The sequence below is a fragment of the Coturnix japonica genome, chromosome 2, assembly GCF_001577835.2.
Source record: "Coturnix japonica isolate 7356 chromosome 2, Coturnix japonica 2.1, whole genome shotgun sequence".
Taxonomy (NCBI): Eukaryota; Metazoa; Chordata; class Aves; order Galliformes; family Phasianidae; genus Coturnix; species Coturnix japonica.
This window is the reverse complement of record NC_029517.1, coordinates 70,160,547-70,179,106: the sequence shown is the minus strand read 5'-3', so window position 1 is coordinate 70,179,106 and position 18,560 is coordinate 70,160,547. Positions and strand designations below refer to the sequence as shown.

The following is an 18,560-nucleotide window of genomic DNA, read 5'->3' as shown; positions in this document are numbered from 1 at the left end:
GGCCCTTTGGACTGCCAGGGCATACTACTGGCTCATGTTCAACTAGCCATCAGCCAGACTTTTTCTGTGTGGCTTCTCACCAGCCTCGTATCTCAATCTGTAGAAATATCCAAAGGTTCCCTGTCCAAGGTGTAGAGTCTGTCAATCATTCTTGTTAAGTATCTTATGGTTGGTGATTTCCCAGCCCCCTAATTGATCAAGATCTTTCTGCATGGCATCTAGACCCCTGAGGAAGTAAACATATCCTCTCCATTTAGTGTCCTCTGCAAACTTAAAAAAGGAATAGTCAAAAGACAATCCTGGATTGTCTTTTGTCTCTACAAAGATAAGATTGTCTCTACAAAGATAAGATGATAAAGGGCATGAAGCATCTCCCTTATGAGGAAAGGTTGAGAGACATGGGCCTGTTCAGCCTGGAGATGAGAAGGCTGAGAGATGGTCAATGGTCAATGTTTATGAATATGTAAAGTGTGAAAGTCCAATGGATGAGTCCAGGTTCTTTTCAGTATTATGAAGTGACAGAACAAGGGGCAAGAGGCACAAACTAGGACACAGGAAGTTCCATATGAGTGGGCAAAAGACTTTCTTTACTGTGAAGGTGACAGAGCACTGGAAGAGGCTGTCCAGAGTGGTTATGGAGTCTTCTTCTCAAGAGACATCCAGAATCTATCTAGACATTTCCCTACTCATCCCACTGTAAGGAATCAGCTTTAGCAGGGGGGTTGGACTCCATAATCTCCAGGGTTCTCTTCCAACTCATATGATTCTAAGATTCTGTAATTAAGGAGAAATGGTCCTAAAATGGAGATCTCTGGAACACCACTAGGGACCAGCCACCAGTTGGATGCAACCCAGACTTGGATTTACCTATCACAGAATCATAGAATGGCTTGGGTTGGAAGGAACCTCAAGGATCATGAAGTTCCAACCCCCCTGACGCAAACAGGGCCATCAACCTCCATACCTAATACTAGACCAGGCTGCCTATGGCCCCATGCAACCCGGCCTTAAACACCTCCAGGGATGGAGCATCCATAACCTCTCTGGGCAGCCTGTTCCAGTACCTCACCACTCTCATAGTAAAGAACTTCCCCTGACATCCAACCTTAATTTTCCCTCCCTTAACTTAAAACTATTTCCCCTTATCCTGTCATTATCTACCCTTGTAAAGGGTTGACTCCACTCCTGTTTGTATGCTCCCTTTAAGTACTTAAAGGCTTCAATGAAATCACCCCACAGCCTTCTCTTCTCCAGGCTGAACAAGCCCAACTCCCTCAGCCTGTCTTTGTAGGAGAAGTGCTCCAACTCTCTGATAATTTTTGTGGCCCTCCTCTGGAGCCTCTCCAAAAGCTCCCTGTCTTTCTTGTATTTAGCGTCCAGTTGGGGGCTCAAAACCTCTTTTTTTTTCTACACAAAATCAATACCTAGTGTAACAAACTACACAATATATCTAATGTAATTCCTCTTTTTCTGCCATGAAACTGTTTTGTCAGCCATTTGTGATGACTAGGCACTTTTGGTGATGACAGTGCCATGACATTTCCATGATGACTGTGCCCTCAGCTTTGTAAATCACAGAAGCTCAGGTTGCAGACTGAGGACTTAGGAAATGAGTAAGAAATCTCTAAAGGAGAAAAGCTGTGATTAGATGCAAATATATTCATTAGAGAAGAGATAGAACAGAAATGCACCTTCTATTTTTTAATGAATTTTTAAATACAGAAATGTACTGGAGGTGTGCAATTTAATGTAGTTGACCTTTTAAGGAGTTGTTAGCAGTGTTTGCTACCAAAGGTTTTCATGACTATTTTTTTCTCTGTTTAAAAACGTTTACTTCAAACAACTCTTCAAATGTATAGGATTTTTTATTAACAATCATTTATTTCTTCTTTGCCGCAATTATTTTCTACAAATATAGCTCACATTTTTTGTTTGTGAGTATTAAAGACATGAGAGAATAGTACAAGACACCTTGGGATAGCTGACAGCCTCTGCATAGAACACATGGGCTGTGCCTGATGCAAACATCTGTATAGATTTCCACACATCTTTCACGTTATAGCACACATTTCTTTTTAATACCTTGGAATATACAGTCACAGAATAACCCATCTCACGTTTCTCCTCCTAAGAAATCATTTAAGGTTTGTGAAGAATTTGAATGCCTTTTACCAAAGTAATTTCATCTGTTTTTCAAATATTAATTACTAGCCTGTGTTTAATAAATATGACAAGCTTAATTAAAATATCTACAAAACACAGTGAATTGATAAAATAGTTCTAATGAGATGCTGAACAAGAATGTAAGTTCCAAACTTCCTATGGATCACAAGATTCCTGATGCATACATACATCATTCCTTCAATTCAAATATATATATGTTTACTTTTATGTATTTGTTTTAGAGAAGGAAGCAAGAAAATGAAGAGGAGAAACCTAATTAGATTTTGAAATCAGTAAGAGAAACACCTGATGTTGAATATTTCCTTAAATATGAAGTATGAACTTAAGGTCACATTTTTTCCATATCGCTTCTATCCCATTATGAAATTGAGAATTTCAAGTAGCAATATGCGTTCCTCCTTCTGATAAGAGCACAGCTAAGACTGAAATCCTCTCAAAGAATCAAGAATGTCAGTGTCGACCTCCGCCTGCTTTCAGCTAATATCACTTCCACTCTCCCAACCCCACAGATTTTTCTACTCGCTTTTCCTCTTTGCTCAGTCTTTGCATATATACCAGAAATTATCTGACCAAAGAGTACTTAACATAGAAAGAACAACAATCTTTAAGAATTGCAGTAATTATTCTAAAACTCAGGACAAAATCTCCATGTGCTGTTTCAGGATACTATCAAACACTACATTCTAGAACAAAAGCATATTTACCACAATCCTTGAAAATACTTAACCTACTGAAATATTCTTGAAACCTCCATGCACACTTCACTGCTCTTTCCAGTGTATTTGTAATTAAAAAAAATAAAATAAATAAAATAAAATCCTCTTACTTTTACAGACGCTAGTTCTCAAAGCAGTTAAGAAAATGTTTTTTTCAGCGGTGCATTTATCCATAGAATTAAAAATATGCAAATAAACTGGGTTCTTCTTTCCCCTGTTTCCCACTTGTTAGCAGTAAAGTTGCAGCTTCTTGATGGCAATTTCACTCTTTATTACTTTCTATTTTAAAATGTGTTATACAAATAAAATTCTAAAAACAATACCAATAATTACCTAGTCCGCTAGTGAGTTCCACTGTGGAATGCTTAAGTAAATTCTTGAAACTAGTTCTACTTTATACTAAAGAATGTAATCAGTTGAAATCAGTATTTTATGCAAAATAGTTCACTGATCATAGCAGAATGCAGTCATTAAAAATGAATTAAGAGATAAAACCAAATTTATGGGAAAATAAGCAAAATACGCAGACTTTTTCAATCACTACATCTTCCTTTTTTGGTTTTCAATATGCTTCAGAAAGAAGCATACTTTTTTCTTGTACCTAAGACAGAACGTTAATTTCTTATAGCAGTAAATGCATCCTATGGGTCAAAATGTGTAAGTACTTAAATTATAGTAAAACTGAATGCTTTACAACTAAACTTTACAACTTTGGAAATCAATCTAAATGTGGCCAAGTGTATAAACCCACCATCACAAAATGAGAACAGGACTGTAATTGGACAGAAAAAACTGGCACAACTTCTCAGGTCCTCAAATGTACAGCAATGCTCCCCAGGAGTCTATTCAAAGTATATTCCCCTTTATTTGTCTTTACTCTTAAAATCAATAGTTTGTTAGCTCTGAAAAAGCAAACAGCCAGCACAAGCTCATTCTACCATTTCATATTTATACAAAAATTTCTGTAGAATAAATTTGTCATAGCAGTTGTCAGATTGTTATCCATTGAATCATAGAATCACCAAGGTTGGAAAGGACCTCCAAGACCATCCAGTACAAATATGCACTTACCAACAATATTTACCCATCAAACCACATTGCTTAGCACCATATCTAAATGTTACTTGAACTCCTCTAGGGATGGTGACCCTACCATCTCTGTAGGCAGCCTGATCCAATGCCTGACCACCCTTTCAGAGAAGAAATTTTTCCTAATATCCAGCCTGAACCTCCTCGGGCATAACATGAGGCCATTCCTTCTCCTTCTATTGTTAGTTACACAGGAGAAAAGGCCAACTCCCACTTTGCCACAATCTCCTTTCAGATAGTTGTGGAGACCAAAAAGGTCTCCCCTGAGCCTCCTTTCCTCCAGACTAATCAAGCCATATTCCCCCAATCCCTTCTTGTAAGACTTGTGCTCCAGAGCACTCACCAGCTTCATTGCTCTTTTCATCTTTCACCAATCAAATAAACCTGGTATCAAGTACAAGCCAGCAAAAGTATCAGAACATGGTCTCTAGAAAATTCAGCTAGTGACATAATGTAGTTATGTGTGATCCAGATCAAACTTACACTGCCAGAAGAACTGTGTACAAGTCTGGGGCCTCCAACACAAGAAGGACATGAACCTGTTGAAGTGGATCCAGAGGATGGTGCAAGGATAGTCAGCTGAAGAATTTCTCCTGTGGAGACAGACTAGGGGGTCTGGGGTTATTGAGGCCAGAGAAGAGAGGGCTCCGGGGACACTTCATAGTAACAAATGGAGGCATTCAAGGAAACTGGAAAAGGATTCATTGTCACAAAGTGTGGTGACAGGACAAAGAGTAGTATTAACTCAAACTGGACAATAAACAGATAAAACATCAGTGAGCACAGAGCCACACACTGTAAACAACATCAAGTATTAAGACCAATATGCAGAAGCTTTTTGCTTTGCTTTTTGTTAATTCCACTGTTTTTCTGGTGATTATTAGCCGAAATTCTATTTGGAATCCACACAATATTTCATGGTGCATTTGGCTGTATGTCATCATAACGGCACTGCTAACAAATGATTTTTGAAACATATCTTTCCATTTCCTTTTTATGTCTACTTCTGAAATCATAGTAGAACTTAGATTAAAAATAAACTGAAATTCTTCCAAAGATTTCCATCTTTTTTGTCCATATGGAACCGTTTTCCCTTATGTTCTTATCTATATTTTACTAGCAGATCTCTTCATGCATACATCATGCTAAGAAATTGTTCAACATGCATTTTGCTGTTTCTGCTGAAACAAACACTCAGAGATAATGCTGTTTAAATTCTCTTATTCCCTAGATGAAGAAAAGGGAGAGGAGAAGCCCTTGTTTTAGAGAATCTTTGGAAACCACTTGAATTTTGTATAACAGTTTAATGGACTTTAGGGGGAGTAATTAGGAAAACAAGCAAACAAACAAACAAAAGCAAGAACATTTGTCATTTGGAACTATCTAGATTGCAAATATATTACTTACTTTCCTACTCAGATTATATTTTCCACATTTAAAACATTAAAGTTCTCTGAGGGTTTGTTTTTGATCCAGATTTAACATTGTTTATTTTCAAAGCTAACCATTCAATTAAGTTGATTGGGTAACAATAAACTATTCTACAAAAGGAAAACAAGAACTACATTTTCAGTCTTTTGACTCCAAATCACATAGGCAAATTAGGATCACAGATCCTGCACAACAGATGAGTAAAATGTTCATATAATGCAGAGAAATTTATTTGCAAATTCCCTTCGGCATGCTCAGTCATCTGAATTCATAACATAGGGGTCATCCTTTAAAAACATAGCCAAAAATTTGGAGTTTCAAATTTCTGTATTAACTCATGTTATTAAATATACTTCCAGCTCAGAAAAAAAACAAAATCAAACAGCATTTCCCACTTCTCAGTTCCCCTCCTTAAAAGGAAGCATTTCACAAATAACCTGGAAAAGATCTTTCATTCCTCTGCAACAGGTATCATTCAGCCACAACAATTTACATACCACAAGAAATTTAATTAAAATAAAAAATAGGATCAGAATCTTTAGGTACTTATCAATAGTTCTGAATCAAAATGTGACAGTCAAATGTATGGCCAGCCATCTGATATGCAAAGGATATATAGGATTATTGCTAAATGATCACAGAATGCTTTTATCTGTAATATCAATACATCACATGTAATGTCTGTGAAGCTCTAACCACGAGCTAAGACTTACATATGTAGGGCATTTCAAAAGTAATGTCGCCTATTTATTTATTTCCATGGAAACTTCAACCAGTGCAAGGAGCACAATAACTTTATTTGATAGAGGAAAATCTCAGCTACAAATCACTGCTTTTCAACATAGTCACCACCATGAGCTACGCATTTTTGTCATTCATGAACAAGAGCCTGCATGCTGGTCTCATAAAATTCTACACGTGCAGAGCTGATCTATGGGCACTGTAGACACTGCTGAAACACTCCATACACCACCTCACTGTGCTTACATACATTGTTTGGTCTCCATTTATGTTCAGCAAACATCCATTGGTTGGTAGCAGTCTAATAATTTTGCTTCGATAAAAGCCTCTGAAGATAAAAGGATCATGATAACTTAGAAAATATCAATTCATTTCAATTCCTAAGGTAAATGTGAAAGACAGAAGAAAGAAAAATACAGCTCTTCACAGCCATTCTTTGTTAAGTTCTAGAAAAATTCCCTTCTGGTTCTGACGCTTGTTTATCTTTCTGCAGTGCTGTCCTGAGGTACTCTCAGAAGTAGGAGGCTATTAAGAGCAAAGATCAACTTCCTTTAACAAGCATCGGGGAACATTTTGGAGAAGATAGGCACAGATAAATCCTTTAGAGGACATAACCCATGGACAGTTTTATAAGGAAGAGGGGTGTTATTTTCAGCTACTTTTCAGGATTTTTTAAGCTTTTAAATATAATTCAATTCTTAATTTATACAAGAAATTTAATATTTGGACCTATTTATTTTTTGTTGTCATATTTTTCATCTTCATCCTCTTCTCTCATCTTTGCTTTCTTTTCATACTTGTAAGGAAGATTAGTCAAAGTCTTTATTCAAAGTACAGGTCTGGGAATATGGAATTTTTTTTCCCTTCCTGTGCAGCTATGAATAAACATTTTAACCTCTACGTTAGTTCTCACACCTGAAAAAAGAAATTTACTTTTACATTTACGTACTTTGCTGAGAGTTTCGTCTGTCCTTCTGCCAGTGATTCTTAACTGCTGAGAATTTTATTCAATTCATGTTTGTAAAGCATTTCAGGATGAAAGGCACAAGAGAAAAGTAATGTATGTAATTATGTGGTGGAATAATTTAATTAAAACATCATGTAATGATTTCATATAAATCACATTTTGATCTACATTTAGGGTACTTGTTTTCCTTTTACAGAGCAAGAGACAGGCTTTTCTAGAACATAAGTCATATGAGGATCCTGACTTTAGCTGATGCTTCTCCCTTTGATAATTGTAGGGGGAGCCCAGGCATTTTACCTCCTACCCTTATGAATGCCTTCCTTTGTTATCTAATCCCTGATATTAATAAAGTCTGTGTTTTATTTTGGTATTACTTATCAACTCCTCAAAATGAGAAGAAAAGTGAAGTCGTAAATGAAAGAGGAAATGATGAGTTGAGAAATGCTTGTTCCTTTTATTCACAGGACTCCTCTAGCATTCTAAGACACAAGAATCTTTCAGTCTTACTTGTAATATCTTGGGTAGAGAAGATGAATTCAATCAAGAGCACAAACCATGCATCTGTGGTTTAGAAGGCAACTATCTTTCCACCATCCATTCTGCCGTTTTGGCTGTGGCCATGTTCTTAGTGCCTTGATCAGATTACACTTATCTCAGCTGGAGGCAGCTACTTCATGTACATGGTAAGGCCTCAATTTCCAAACCAGATCCAAACTCTAAACAGAACAAACTGTCCTAGAAATCACCCTAGATCTTAGAATATGTAGACTACTTACTACCAGTTCTAGTTTACTGCTGAGGCATCTCCCTTTATTGCTTCCCAGTGTCTTCCATGTCTTTCATGCTTTACCCCCTAAATCACAGAATCATAGGGACTGGAAGGCACATCCTGGAGATCACTGAGTCCAAAGTCCCCTGCTAGTGCATGTTCCCTATAGTAGGCTGTACAGGAAACTGTTCAGGCAGATTTTGAGTATATCCATAGGAGATTCAATAATCTGTCTGGACAGCTTGTTCCAGTGCTCTGTCACCCTAAAAGTAAAGTGTTTTCTCATGTTCATGTGGAACTTCCTGTGTTACAGTTTATGCCTCTAGCCCCTTGTTCTGTCACTTGGCATCACCAAAAAGCCTGACCCCAGTCTCATCTTTTTAGATATCTATAAGCATTGATGACATCCACTCAGTCTTCTCCAGGGTGCGTGGCCCCAGGTCTCTAGGCCTTTCCTCATAAGGGAGATGCTCCAGGCTCCCAGTCATATCTGGTCTCCCACTGGACTCGTTTCAGTAGTTCCCTGATTTTCTTCAAGTGAGGGGCCAAGAACTGGACACAGTACTCCAGATATGGCCTCATCAGTACAGAGTAGAGGGGGAGAATCACCTCCCTCGACCTGCTGACAACATTCTCACCTCACGATACCACTGGTCCTGTTGGCCACAAGGGCACACTGCTAGCCCACAGTCAATCTGTTGTCTACCAGGACATCTAGATCTTCTCAGGAGAGCACCCCTCCAGCAGGTCAGCCCCTAACCTGTACTAATGCATGCAGTAAAAAAGGTCTACCTTTTTCCTCCCTTCATGGAATCACAGAACTGTCGGGGTTGGAAGAAACCTCTAGAGACCATCTAACCCAACCACCCTGCCAAAGCATGACAGTAACACAGGAAAGTATCTTGTGGGTTTTGTTTCTTAAAGCTTTGAAAATCACACCCACAGTCACAAAATAATGGAGGATTCAGGATTATACACATACCTGTTCCACATGTACAGAACATGTTGTCTAGAGGCAAGAAAATTCATTAACACTGTATACCTTATTCATTATGATAATCTAATTTAGAAGGTCTTTTCGTGGATAAATGCATCTGAGAAACAGATGAGAGATTACGCATTTGCTAACATATTCGTGCAGATAAACCACACACAACAAGAAAACAGGGCCAACCTGCTGAAGCTAGGTTGCAGATTACCACAGACACATTAAATCAGGAATCAGATTCCACTGATTACGACAGCGTATACTTTGATTATGGTGGACATGTACATCTTTTACGCAAAGAATTTTCATATATAGGAAATGATTTCATGGTTCACAAGTTTTCAAAATACTGCTGATTTAATCACAAAATGTTTATGATTTAACAGTAAGCATACAACTTCTTCCTCTTTGTTGTTACAAATCATTACTTTTTAATAACAACTGTCCATGTTTCTCAACATATTGCATCCCCAATACCAGTTATATCATGATATGTGGTATATAATATCTTTTTAGCTATGTGGAGACAAACACACAGAATGTCATATCTGTAACACTACATATAATAATGACCTGTTTTTCCAGAAGCCTCCATTCACATTCTCCAGATCAACTTCAGTACAATTCCTGTTGTTTCTCTTACTGTAGAAATTGTAAAATATTTTTTCTTTTCCAGAAATAGCTAGAATTTTAGCATTGGAGGGTGAAGAGACAAGGAAGGAAGACATCTGCAGGCAGGAAGAACAACATTTTGTAAACATAGAGGATAATAGTCTCAGAATTGATAACTGAAGCTTTCAAGGATCAGTGGCATTTACAACTAATTCAGGGCAAAATTTTGATGTTCTCTTCATCCAGCCGTACTCAGCATCCCACAACTGAAATTTTTAATTAAATTTCCACTCATAGTTACTTAAAACAAAAACAAAAACAACAACAAAACAAAACAAAACAAAACAAAAACAACAACAAAAGCAAAAAAAAAAATAACACCAAAAAAACCCCACCACCACCACCAACGAAAAACAAACAACAAAAAAGAAACAACAACAACAAAAAAAAGAAACACAACCAAGTATTGAATATGAATGTGGAAGAGAGACAATTTGATGTTTGTAATTATCGAGGTAAACTCCACGACCTGCTGAATGTATGCAAAAATGGACCCCGGATGGTGTATATAAATCTGATGTGCAGAAAGTAAGAGCAGGTATTGAGACTTCTTTCTGGTAGAGCAAGTCATCTCACAGAATCCCTACCATGGGCAACAGAGGGGCTTCACTGAAAGGTAAGACTTTTGCCATTCACTGTCTGATAACTTCTGTGTTTAAGTTTTCACTGAATTAAGAAGAAGCTGAAGGGTAACAACTCTAGAAACTAAGGTTTTCCAGCCTCTCAGTTTTGCAATAGTGGCAAAGCTTGCCTTCACCTCAAATTCTAGTGTTCGGTTCTTGGAACTAGAAGGCAGCTTGATCCTATCCTCTCTTTATTCAGAGCAAAGTCACAGAAAATTGACTTGAAGGATATGATACTTGCCCACAAAAGACTGGATTCTGACTGCTCCACTACTCACAACACTGGTCAGAAGGCAATGACTTAAAGTCATTATTCACAGAGTCGAGAAGCAACCGAATAATTCTGAAGTAAATGATTTCAGAATCACTTTTAACTTTCTAAACCAACAAGTCTTGAGTTTTCTTATTTATAGAATAAGAAATCAAGACAATCAAAGCCTTCCCACAAAATTAATTTCAATACCAGATATTTGCAAAAGAAGGAACCTATTTTCTATAGAAGAAGTTTGATTTTCTTTTTTTCATTTATAATTATGTAATAAAGTCAGGCACAATAGGTAGAGATTTTGGAATATAGTGAACTGTTACACAGGTTACAGTGTCTCCTCAATCTCTGTAGGAGGTTCTGCTGTACAGGTAGGATGATGGAAGGGAGAAAGAATAATCTAAGAAGTGTTTTCATCATCTGTTTATTTTCAAGAGTCAGCACATTGGGTATTCTGAGCCATGTGTCTGAGCAAAGCCAGCATCCCTGAATCCTGAACATCTGCCTCTGACAGCTATTCTCAAATGCACGCTTGTGTCAGTATGTTCCCATTTTGGTTTGTTCCAAACTTGAACAGGTTTGTTGCTGGCGGTTCTTCTGGTGTCCAACATGCTTTTGACCAAGGAAGGAGTGACCTCCTTGCCAATCTGCCCCAGTGGATCTGTCAACTGTCAGATGTCCCTTGCGGAACTTTTTGATCGGGCAGTTAAACTTTCACACTACATACACTACCTCTCTTCAGAAATATTCAATGAATTTGTAAGTACTTTCTATTTTCCTTGGAATGAGGACATGCAAAATCCAGTTCAGTATTCTTTGAGCACAAACATGTTAATATATGATAATTTAAAATATGGAAACAAATATGACTGTGGCATAGACAGTGATCATGGAATCATAGAATGGCTTAGGTAAGAAGAGATCTTAAAGATCATCAGACTCTAACCCCACCGCTATGGGCAGGTCTGACAACTATTAGATCAGGCTGCCCAGGGCCTCATCCAGCTTGACCTTGCATGCCTCCAGGGATCAAGCATAACATAGTCCCAAAGGTGATTTACAGTCCTGACCTAAGATCCCCAATATTCTAGTAAAAGGTACAATTTTCCTAGCACTCTATAAGTGTGAAACATTTGTGTTTGTTTAACTGTGAATACTCACCAGAAACTTCTGACCTTTACAGAATAAAAGGAGTGATAGAATCACAGAATTATAGAATTGCACAGGTTGAAAAAGACCTTGAAGATCATCAAGTCCAACCACAACCTAACCATACTACCCTAACTCTAACAACCCTCTGCTTAATCATGTCCTTGAGCACCACATGCAAACAGTTTTTAAACACATTCAGGGATGGTGACTCAACCACCTCTCTGGAGAGCCTATTCCAGTGCTTAACAAGCCTTTCTGTAAAGACGTTTGTCCTGATATTCAACCTAAATCACCCCTAGTGCAACTTGAGACCAAAAGCAATGGAACAACAAGTTAGTATAGTGTTTGAATAGCTGTTCATCTTATTCATATAAAAAATCTTACTTTCCTCTCCTTGCTGATCTGCAGGATGAACGCTATGCTCAGGGTCGGGGTTTCATTACAAAAGCTGTTAATGGCTGCCACACTTCCTCTTTAACCACTCCTGAAGATAAGGAGCAAGCTCAGCAGATTCATGTAAGTCTTATGTCTAATGCCAATGAATGTGAGATAGAATGTGGGGGGAAAAAAAAAAGAGGGAGGAGAAAGACTAGAGGGGACAGACAGAGACAGAAGGAAATCAGATTGTTTAGAATGATTTTAAAAAAAAAAAAAAAAGCCAGAAAGAGGAAAGCACCAAAAGACATTTTCAGATACTAAGTTTCAGACTGTGCAGAATATATAATATCAGTGACTCATTTCTCTTTTTCTCTATGTTGCTTCCAGACATTGCATCTTACTTCCAATTACAACCTAACCTCATGAAGCAAAGCCTGTTAGTTTCCTTGTATAGTATTCAGAACTCTACAAGCTCTGAACATTGTCTTAAAATATGTTATAGACAACTATAACAAACTTAAAAATACACTGGCTATATAGTGAACACTGTATGTAGGCAAAGAGAAATGCTTTAAAGGAACTGAGGACGGTGATATTACCTAGAAAATGCTACATATATAGTTTCGCAGTTACCAGAAGGCAAAAATAGTCACATCATCAATGAAATACGAAGACCCTAGAGTAAAATACTGCAAACTAGTTGCAAAGAGAAACCTGTACATACATCAATTTAATAATGACAAACTTAAGCAAAAATGAAGATAGTCTTGTTCAGCCTATGCTCACAGATAAAACTTGAAAATACCCTGGAGAAAAAAGAAAAGGAAAAAAAAAAAAAAAAAAAAAAAGGAGGCACAGGTGTATAAACGTGAATGTGTCAGGGAGAAATTTTTATCAGTTTCACAGTAATAGTCAGCCTTGCAGTGCCATTATAACCATCTGGGTATATGAAAAGTCTGGTTGTGTTCAGATGCAGAGTATCTAGCAAAGAAGAATTGGTTGAACATTACCATAACCATAAGCTTTATGAATTTTCATTTGCCCACAAGAAAGAACAATTTTCAAAATCAGAGAGCTATTGCTAGAAGCACCATTGTTCAAAGGGGGAGGCAGATGAGTTATGCAGAAGTAATAAAAGCTATTTAGTGGTTAACAATAATTTCCATTTTCCATTCCATACTAAACTTAAATAAATAAATTTAAAAAAAATCATGGGATCATAAAATGTTCATTAAAATCAGATTAAATTTTTCACTTTTTTTTTTTTTTTTTGGCAGACAGATGAAATACAGTTCTGCCTACTAGCTTGTAAAATGGAGAAGGTTCATAGATATTTTCCACAAAATTACTATAACTGTGCTAATATTGCATACAAGAAAAACAAATATCAAAAATCGCTAAGAGATGTCTAAGATAGGGCTTAAATTTCTGCATTGGAGGACATTGCTTTAATTGCTTCCTATTGCTGCCAGAATACAGCCTTCCTATTTTAACTACCTTTTTTTAATGTGGATGACCAGCACGAGGACCTACTGAATTTAGTACTTGGAGTGCTGCGTTCCTGGAATGATCCTCTGATCCATCTGGCCTCTGAAGTGCAAAGAATCAAAGAAGCTCCAGATACCATCCTCTGGAAGGCTGTAGAGATTGAGGAGCAAAACAAGAGGCTTCTAGAAGGAATGGAGAAAATAGTTGGGCGGGTAAGCATTATCCTTACAGTCCTTCCAGCCTATTGGTGCAAAGAAGCCATGTGCAGTTTCTGAATCCCTCTTCTTGGAAGAGGAAAGAAAGCAGTAGATAAGGAGGGGGAAAAAAAGGGAGATAAGACAGCTGAAAAGTTCTCAGATTCAGCTATAGCTTTTTCTGCTCCCTTGTGATTTCTAAAAAGACATGATGTGACTTGTACAGCGTAACACAACATACTCTCAGTCCTGTTTCCAGAGAAGGTGTAATCATCAGAATAGGAAACCTTAATTCAATCTTTGGGCATTTTAAATTTTCAAATTTGTGTACGATGTGTTGGTTTTAATTCACATCCACATATTTATAGGTATTCATAAGCTTATAAGTCTATATACATGTAGGTATTGATTATAGTTTTTGGAAATAAATACTGTCTTTATAACTGTTCTGGGAGTTTGGCCTACTATGGTTGTACATAACAAAGTATCTTTTGTTTCTGTAGTCCCACCACACCAGTTCTTTGGAACTATAAGTCTGAGTTGGCTCCCCCCATGCTTGGAGACTTTGAAAACAAGCCTGTTTGATAAAACCCATACCCCTTATTATCAGCAGTTGATCAAAAAGCCTTCTTGAATAAAATCAGCTCTAGCCTGTTTATTTTTAAAGGGGCCTTCAGTAGTCCCTACATATCATTCTGTCAGTGAGCTATATGTTAATAGGTAGTTCTGATTTTGCTGGATTTTGCTTTAGAGCAGGCCAGTAGCATAAAGGGCACCACCATCTCTGTATCTACCATCTTCTGCTGGGTTACACATTGTTTCTCTGTTTCATTTTGGTGTCTGTTTACTCAGAAACCTTATCCCATTCAGGCCACAAATGCATTTATCAATGTAATCAAGTACATCTCTATTCCATATCCAGGTATAAAAAGGTGAGGATCCAAGATAACAGTAGAAGACAAGTGCTGCTACAGTTATACTGTCACCACCTACTCTTTCACGTTATTTACTGAAGGGAACCCCCTTCTGTAGAAGGAGGTAGAAGACAAGATTAGAAAATTCATTAGCATCAAACCATCTTTTTGAGTGATTGAAGATCTGTTTTGTTTGTTTGTTTGTTTGTTTGTTTTTCCCATTTGGTTAAACTAAGTGAAAGAAGCTTTGCAGTTATTCCTCTGTGTGCATTCACAAAATATAGTTTATGTAAAATAAGAAAGATACGCCAGTACCACTAGGCACAGGATTCATTCCTACTATAAAGGGTAGATTTCTATGATGTGAGAAAATGTATTATTGCTTCTTGCAAAAGAGGAGACTTCAACCAATCTTCACCTTGGATTCTAGCTCATTCCACAAGTTCCTGCATGTAGCTTTCTAGCATTAGAGGTCATTGTATCAGTCACAGCTTTTATTGCCTTTCTGTTTTTTCTTTAGTGGCATACAAAAATAAGAGATTTTCCTGGTAGTATGGTCTATAAGGCTGCATGTATGTGAGAGATCACCTAAGAAATGCACTGTGGCAAAGCTGGAGACACAAAGAAGTTCTAAAAACAAGTGCTTACAGTGACTTTAATGTGGAGGAAGCCAAAAAGAGATGCCATTAATGCATCCATGCACAAAGTAACATTTGATTTATCTGCAAAGTCTAGTTCCATTAGATATTTCTAACACACTAGATCTAAGAACATTGACAGCTAAGCTTACAAATTTTAAGGAAATAAATTGAAATATCTGGTGGAAATTCAATCAAAATCTGCTTGAGGATATATAGAACACTATACAGAACAAAGGGAGCCATAACAAGAAATACTTTACAAGCTGTACACTACTAACTAGTGCCCCTCAAGGCCAATATTTCTTAATTCTCTGTGCTACACCCAGTCAGATTGATTATCATCTCTTACAGTATGATTATGTCTCTCTAGGTTCATTCTGGCGATGGTGGAAATGAAATTTACTCTCAGTGGGACGGCCTTCCATCCCTGCAACTTGCTGATGAGGACTCCAGACTCTTTGCTTTTTACAACCTGTTGCATTGCTTCCGCAGAGATTCCCACAAAATCGACAACTATCTTAAAGTTTTGAAATGCCGCCTAATCCATGACAGCAATTGCTAAGTACCTCTGGGCTGCATTACTCACTGAAACCATTCATCACAGTTTTCCTGTTGCTTTGCCACTTTTCATTGCAAACCTTACAAAAAGCCACATTGTACAGCACCAGGATCATCAATAATTTTGAGGCAAGCTTGTGTGAGGTCTGTCTGCAACTATTAGTGCCATTTTCTTGGTGTTTGAAATTCTGTAAATTACTTGTGTAACAAGAATAAACTTTACTGTCTGATTTCCTCACTTAGTAGCATTTCATTGATAAGTAGATATGTAAGCTACATGTAGCTACAAATAAAGATATTATTAAATTCAAAACCACATGACATCACGTGGTATCCATGAACAAAAATGTAGCTGGGATGGCTTATACCCTTAGTAAAACCTTTTCCTTTTGGATCTCATTTTCAACTAATGATAAATGACTGGATATTTTGCTTCTATTTCTCTGTACTGCTCTAAAAACAGAGAACAAAAGAGGACATCAGATCAAAATATTCACATACCACACTAAGTGGCTACTGATTCCATATACAGTGTACAGAGCATGAAGATGCATCTGGAATTTTAAGAACAGATCCATATTTCTCTATTGACTGCCTGGGGAAGATGTTTTCCCAAAGGAAATCACATTACTTTCAGTGACTACCTGAGAGCAAAAGGTACCAATAAGTTTCAACAAGTAGGTCCCAGTAGAAAGTGCAAGGCAGTCAGTCAGGTTCTTGTCCACCTACTCTCCACATTCCTCGCAAGTGATGTGGTGGCTGCAGATGCCCAGAAAAGCTTTCTAGCTATAAGCAGGCATTAGCTGAGTTAAACTGTCTGCTGTCCTAAATCCAAAGCATCTCCATTCATTTTGTACTTAGTCATGCCCTGTTATCAAAGTTTTCTTTTGAAAACACAAGTAAAGCATCATAAAATAACAAAATTAGCACAGTCATAATAGGTATTTACCTCTATGTAAGTGTATATACACACAAGATGTACTTAGTAGAAAATAGGCACTATGTAAATGATAATTCAATGTAAGAGATTAGATAACACAAACTGCAGAAAAGGTCTGATTTCAACCATATCCAAAAGGGATAAAATGATACTTGCAATTACAATTATCTATATGCATATAGATATGTTTATTGTAGTATTTTAATTTGTTCATGTTTCCACTGTTCATGTTCCAATTACTGATTTCCTCAGACTTTATCTGGATAAGTGTAAACCGATCCCATTTTTAATGTACACAAAATCATCTGCACAGCAAATTCTTTCTTAGGCAGTCATAACTGGCAACGTTCATAAATAAAGAAATACACAGAACTTGTGGCACACACAACAGCAGTTTAACAACGCACAGCTGTACATCAACACAGTCATGGAAGCAAATGGTAAAATTTGCCAAGCAAAATGCAAGTGCCCAGACTGGAATTTAATGTGATAATAATATTCAATTTTCTTTTAAAGTGCCAGTTGTTTAAGATGAATAAATAAATAAATAAATAAATAAAGGGGAAAAAAGAAGAAAAAACTCCTTTATAATTATCACAAGTGCTTAGAATTACAGTGTGAATTCTTATTCAAAAGAATACATGAATAATGGGACAGCTCTGTATTGAGCTGGAGAAATGATTATGTCTCACTGAGTAAACTCCTACCTCAAAATCTCTTTGCAATTCAAAAGCAACTTGATTAATAGGGCAGACATTCATAATTTTACACTTATATGACTAGATCTAAAACAATTACTTTCATCAACTGCCTAAAAATTACAGTGCTAAAACAATTGTTTAAAACTTGCAGGCACTGGTTTTTTTCAAGCTTGTTCTAGTACAAATATGTGTTTTTAATTTTGTAAAGGATAGAAAAGAATGGCAAAAAGATTCTAAAGATCTGAAAAGCAACTGTTTAGCTAAAGAGGTATTTAAACTGATTTGGTTAATATTCTGAGTCATCACAGCTGTCATAGAGACAGAGAGATGCTGAACCCCATGAGCACATTGAAAGCTACCACCTTCATTATCAAGTGTCTTGGCACAGACAATGCTTTCAGAATGCAGTTGCTGCTCTGAATGTTCAGGCCACAATGCAGGCAATTGGCAATTCTCTTTTTTTCAGAAGCTAGTAAGGACAATACATTCTTATCTCACTAATACTTTGTTGATTAGCACATGTTTGTAAGACCTGAGCAATCATTGTTTTCCATCCAATAAAAACAGTTACATAGCCAATCTCTTATTTTATACAACAATAAACTAACGAGCATGTTATTTCAAGGCTAAAGAAACTTCTATCAATTAGTCAGTTTTATTCCAAATGTATTAAATTCTAGATATGTCAGTTTTTCAGCAATCAAAAAGCCTAGTTTTCTGATTAGTTATTCAATAACCAGAGAGGTGATATTTAAATTTCTGCTAGTTTATTTACTTTTGTCCATTTAAGATGGCTTAGTGACAGGAGTAAAGGTAAGGAAAGGTCCACATGACTGAAATATAGGCTCAATTCTGCTTCCTTTAAAAATGATATTCAAGCTTCCACAGATGGCACTAAATTTTAGATAAGACCTCATGACATGAAATCCAAATGGTATGAAGGTCAAAGTAATTTATCACTGGGGGCATTTATCACCGAACACAACAGAGCAATAGAGATATGTAGAATAAAAATCTTACTTACTATTCATGACTTGTATCTATAGTCTAGGAAAAGCCAACCTTTGGATCAAACAAAGAATTTTAAGGTTGATCTTAAAGCCAGTAATAGAAGATATTACTGACTGCATATGTCATTTGAAATCAGAT

The 18,560-nt window shown here is 36.9% G+C and overlaps 1 protein-coding gene across 1 annotated transcript; it reads left to right on the top strand.

Moving 5' to 3' along the window:
• Window positions 1-11,021: 11,021 nt before the first annotated feature.
• PRL (prolactin) lies at window positions 11,022-15,867 on the top strand. Its single transcript, XM_015854762.2, has 4 exons — window positions 11,022-11,204; window positions 12,006-12,113; window positions 13,496-13,675; window positions 15,583-15,867. The coding sequence occupies exons 1-4, from the start codon at window positions 11,055-11,057 to the stop codon at window positions 15,772-15,774; spliced, it is 630 nt and encodes a 209-aa protein (XP_015710248.1). The 5' UTR covers window positions 11,022-11,054; the 3' UTR covers window positions 15,775-15,867.
• Window positions 15,868-18,560: the final 2,693 nt, after the last annotated feature.

Bases quoted from the DNA above. Each gene is read 5' to 3' on its own strand.
- PRL (XM_015854762.2), top strand. From the start codon at position 11,055: ATGCTTTTGACCAAGGAAGGAGTGACCTCCTTGCCAATCTGCCCCAGT. The intron at 11,205-12,005 runs GTAAGTACTTTC...GCTGATCTGCAG, and splicing joins CAGAAATATTCAATGAATTT to GATGAACGCTATGCTCAGGG. The intron at 13,676-15,582 runs GTAAGCATTATC...ATGTCTCTCTAG, and splicing joins TGGAGAAAATAGTTGGGCGG to GTTCATTCTGGCGATGGTGG.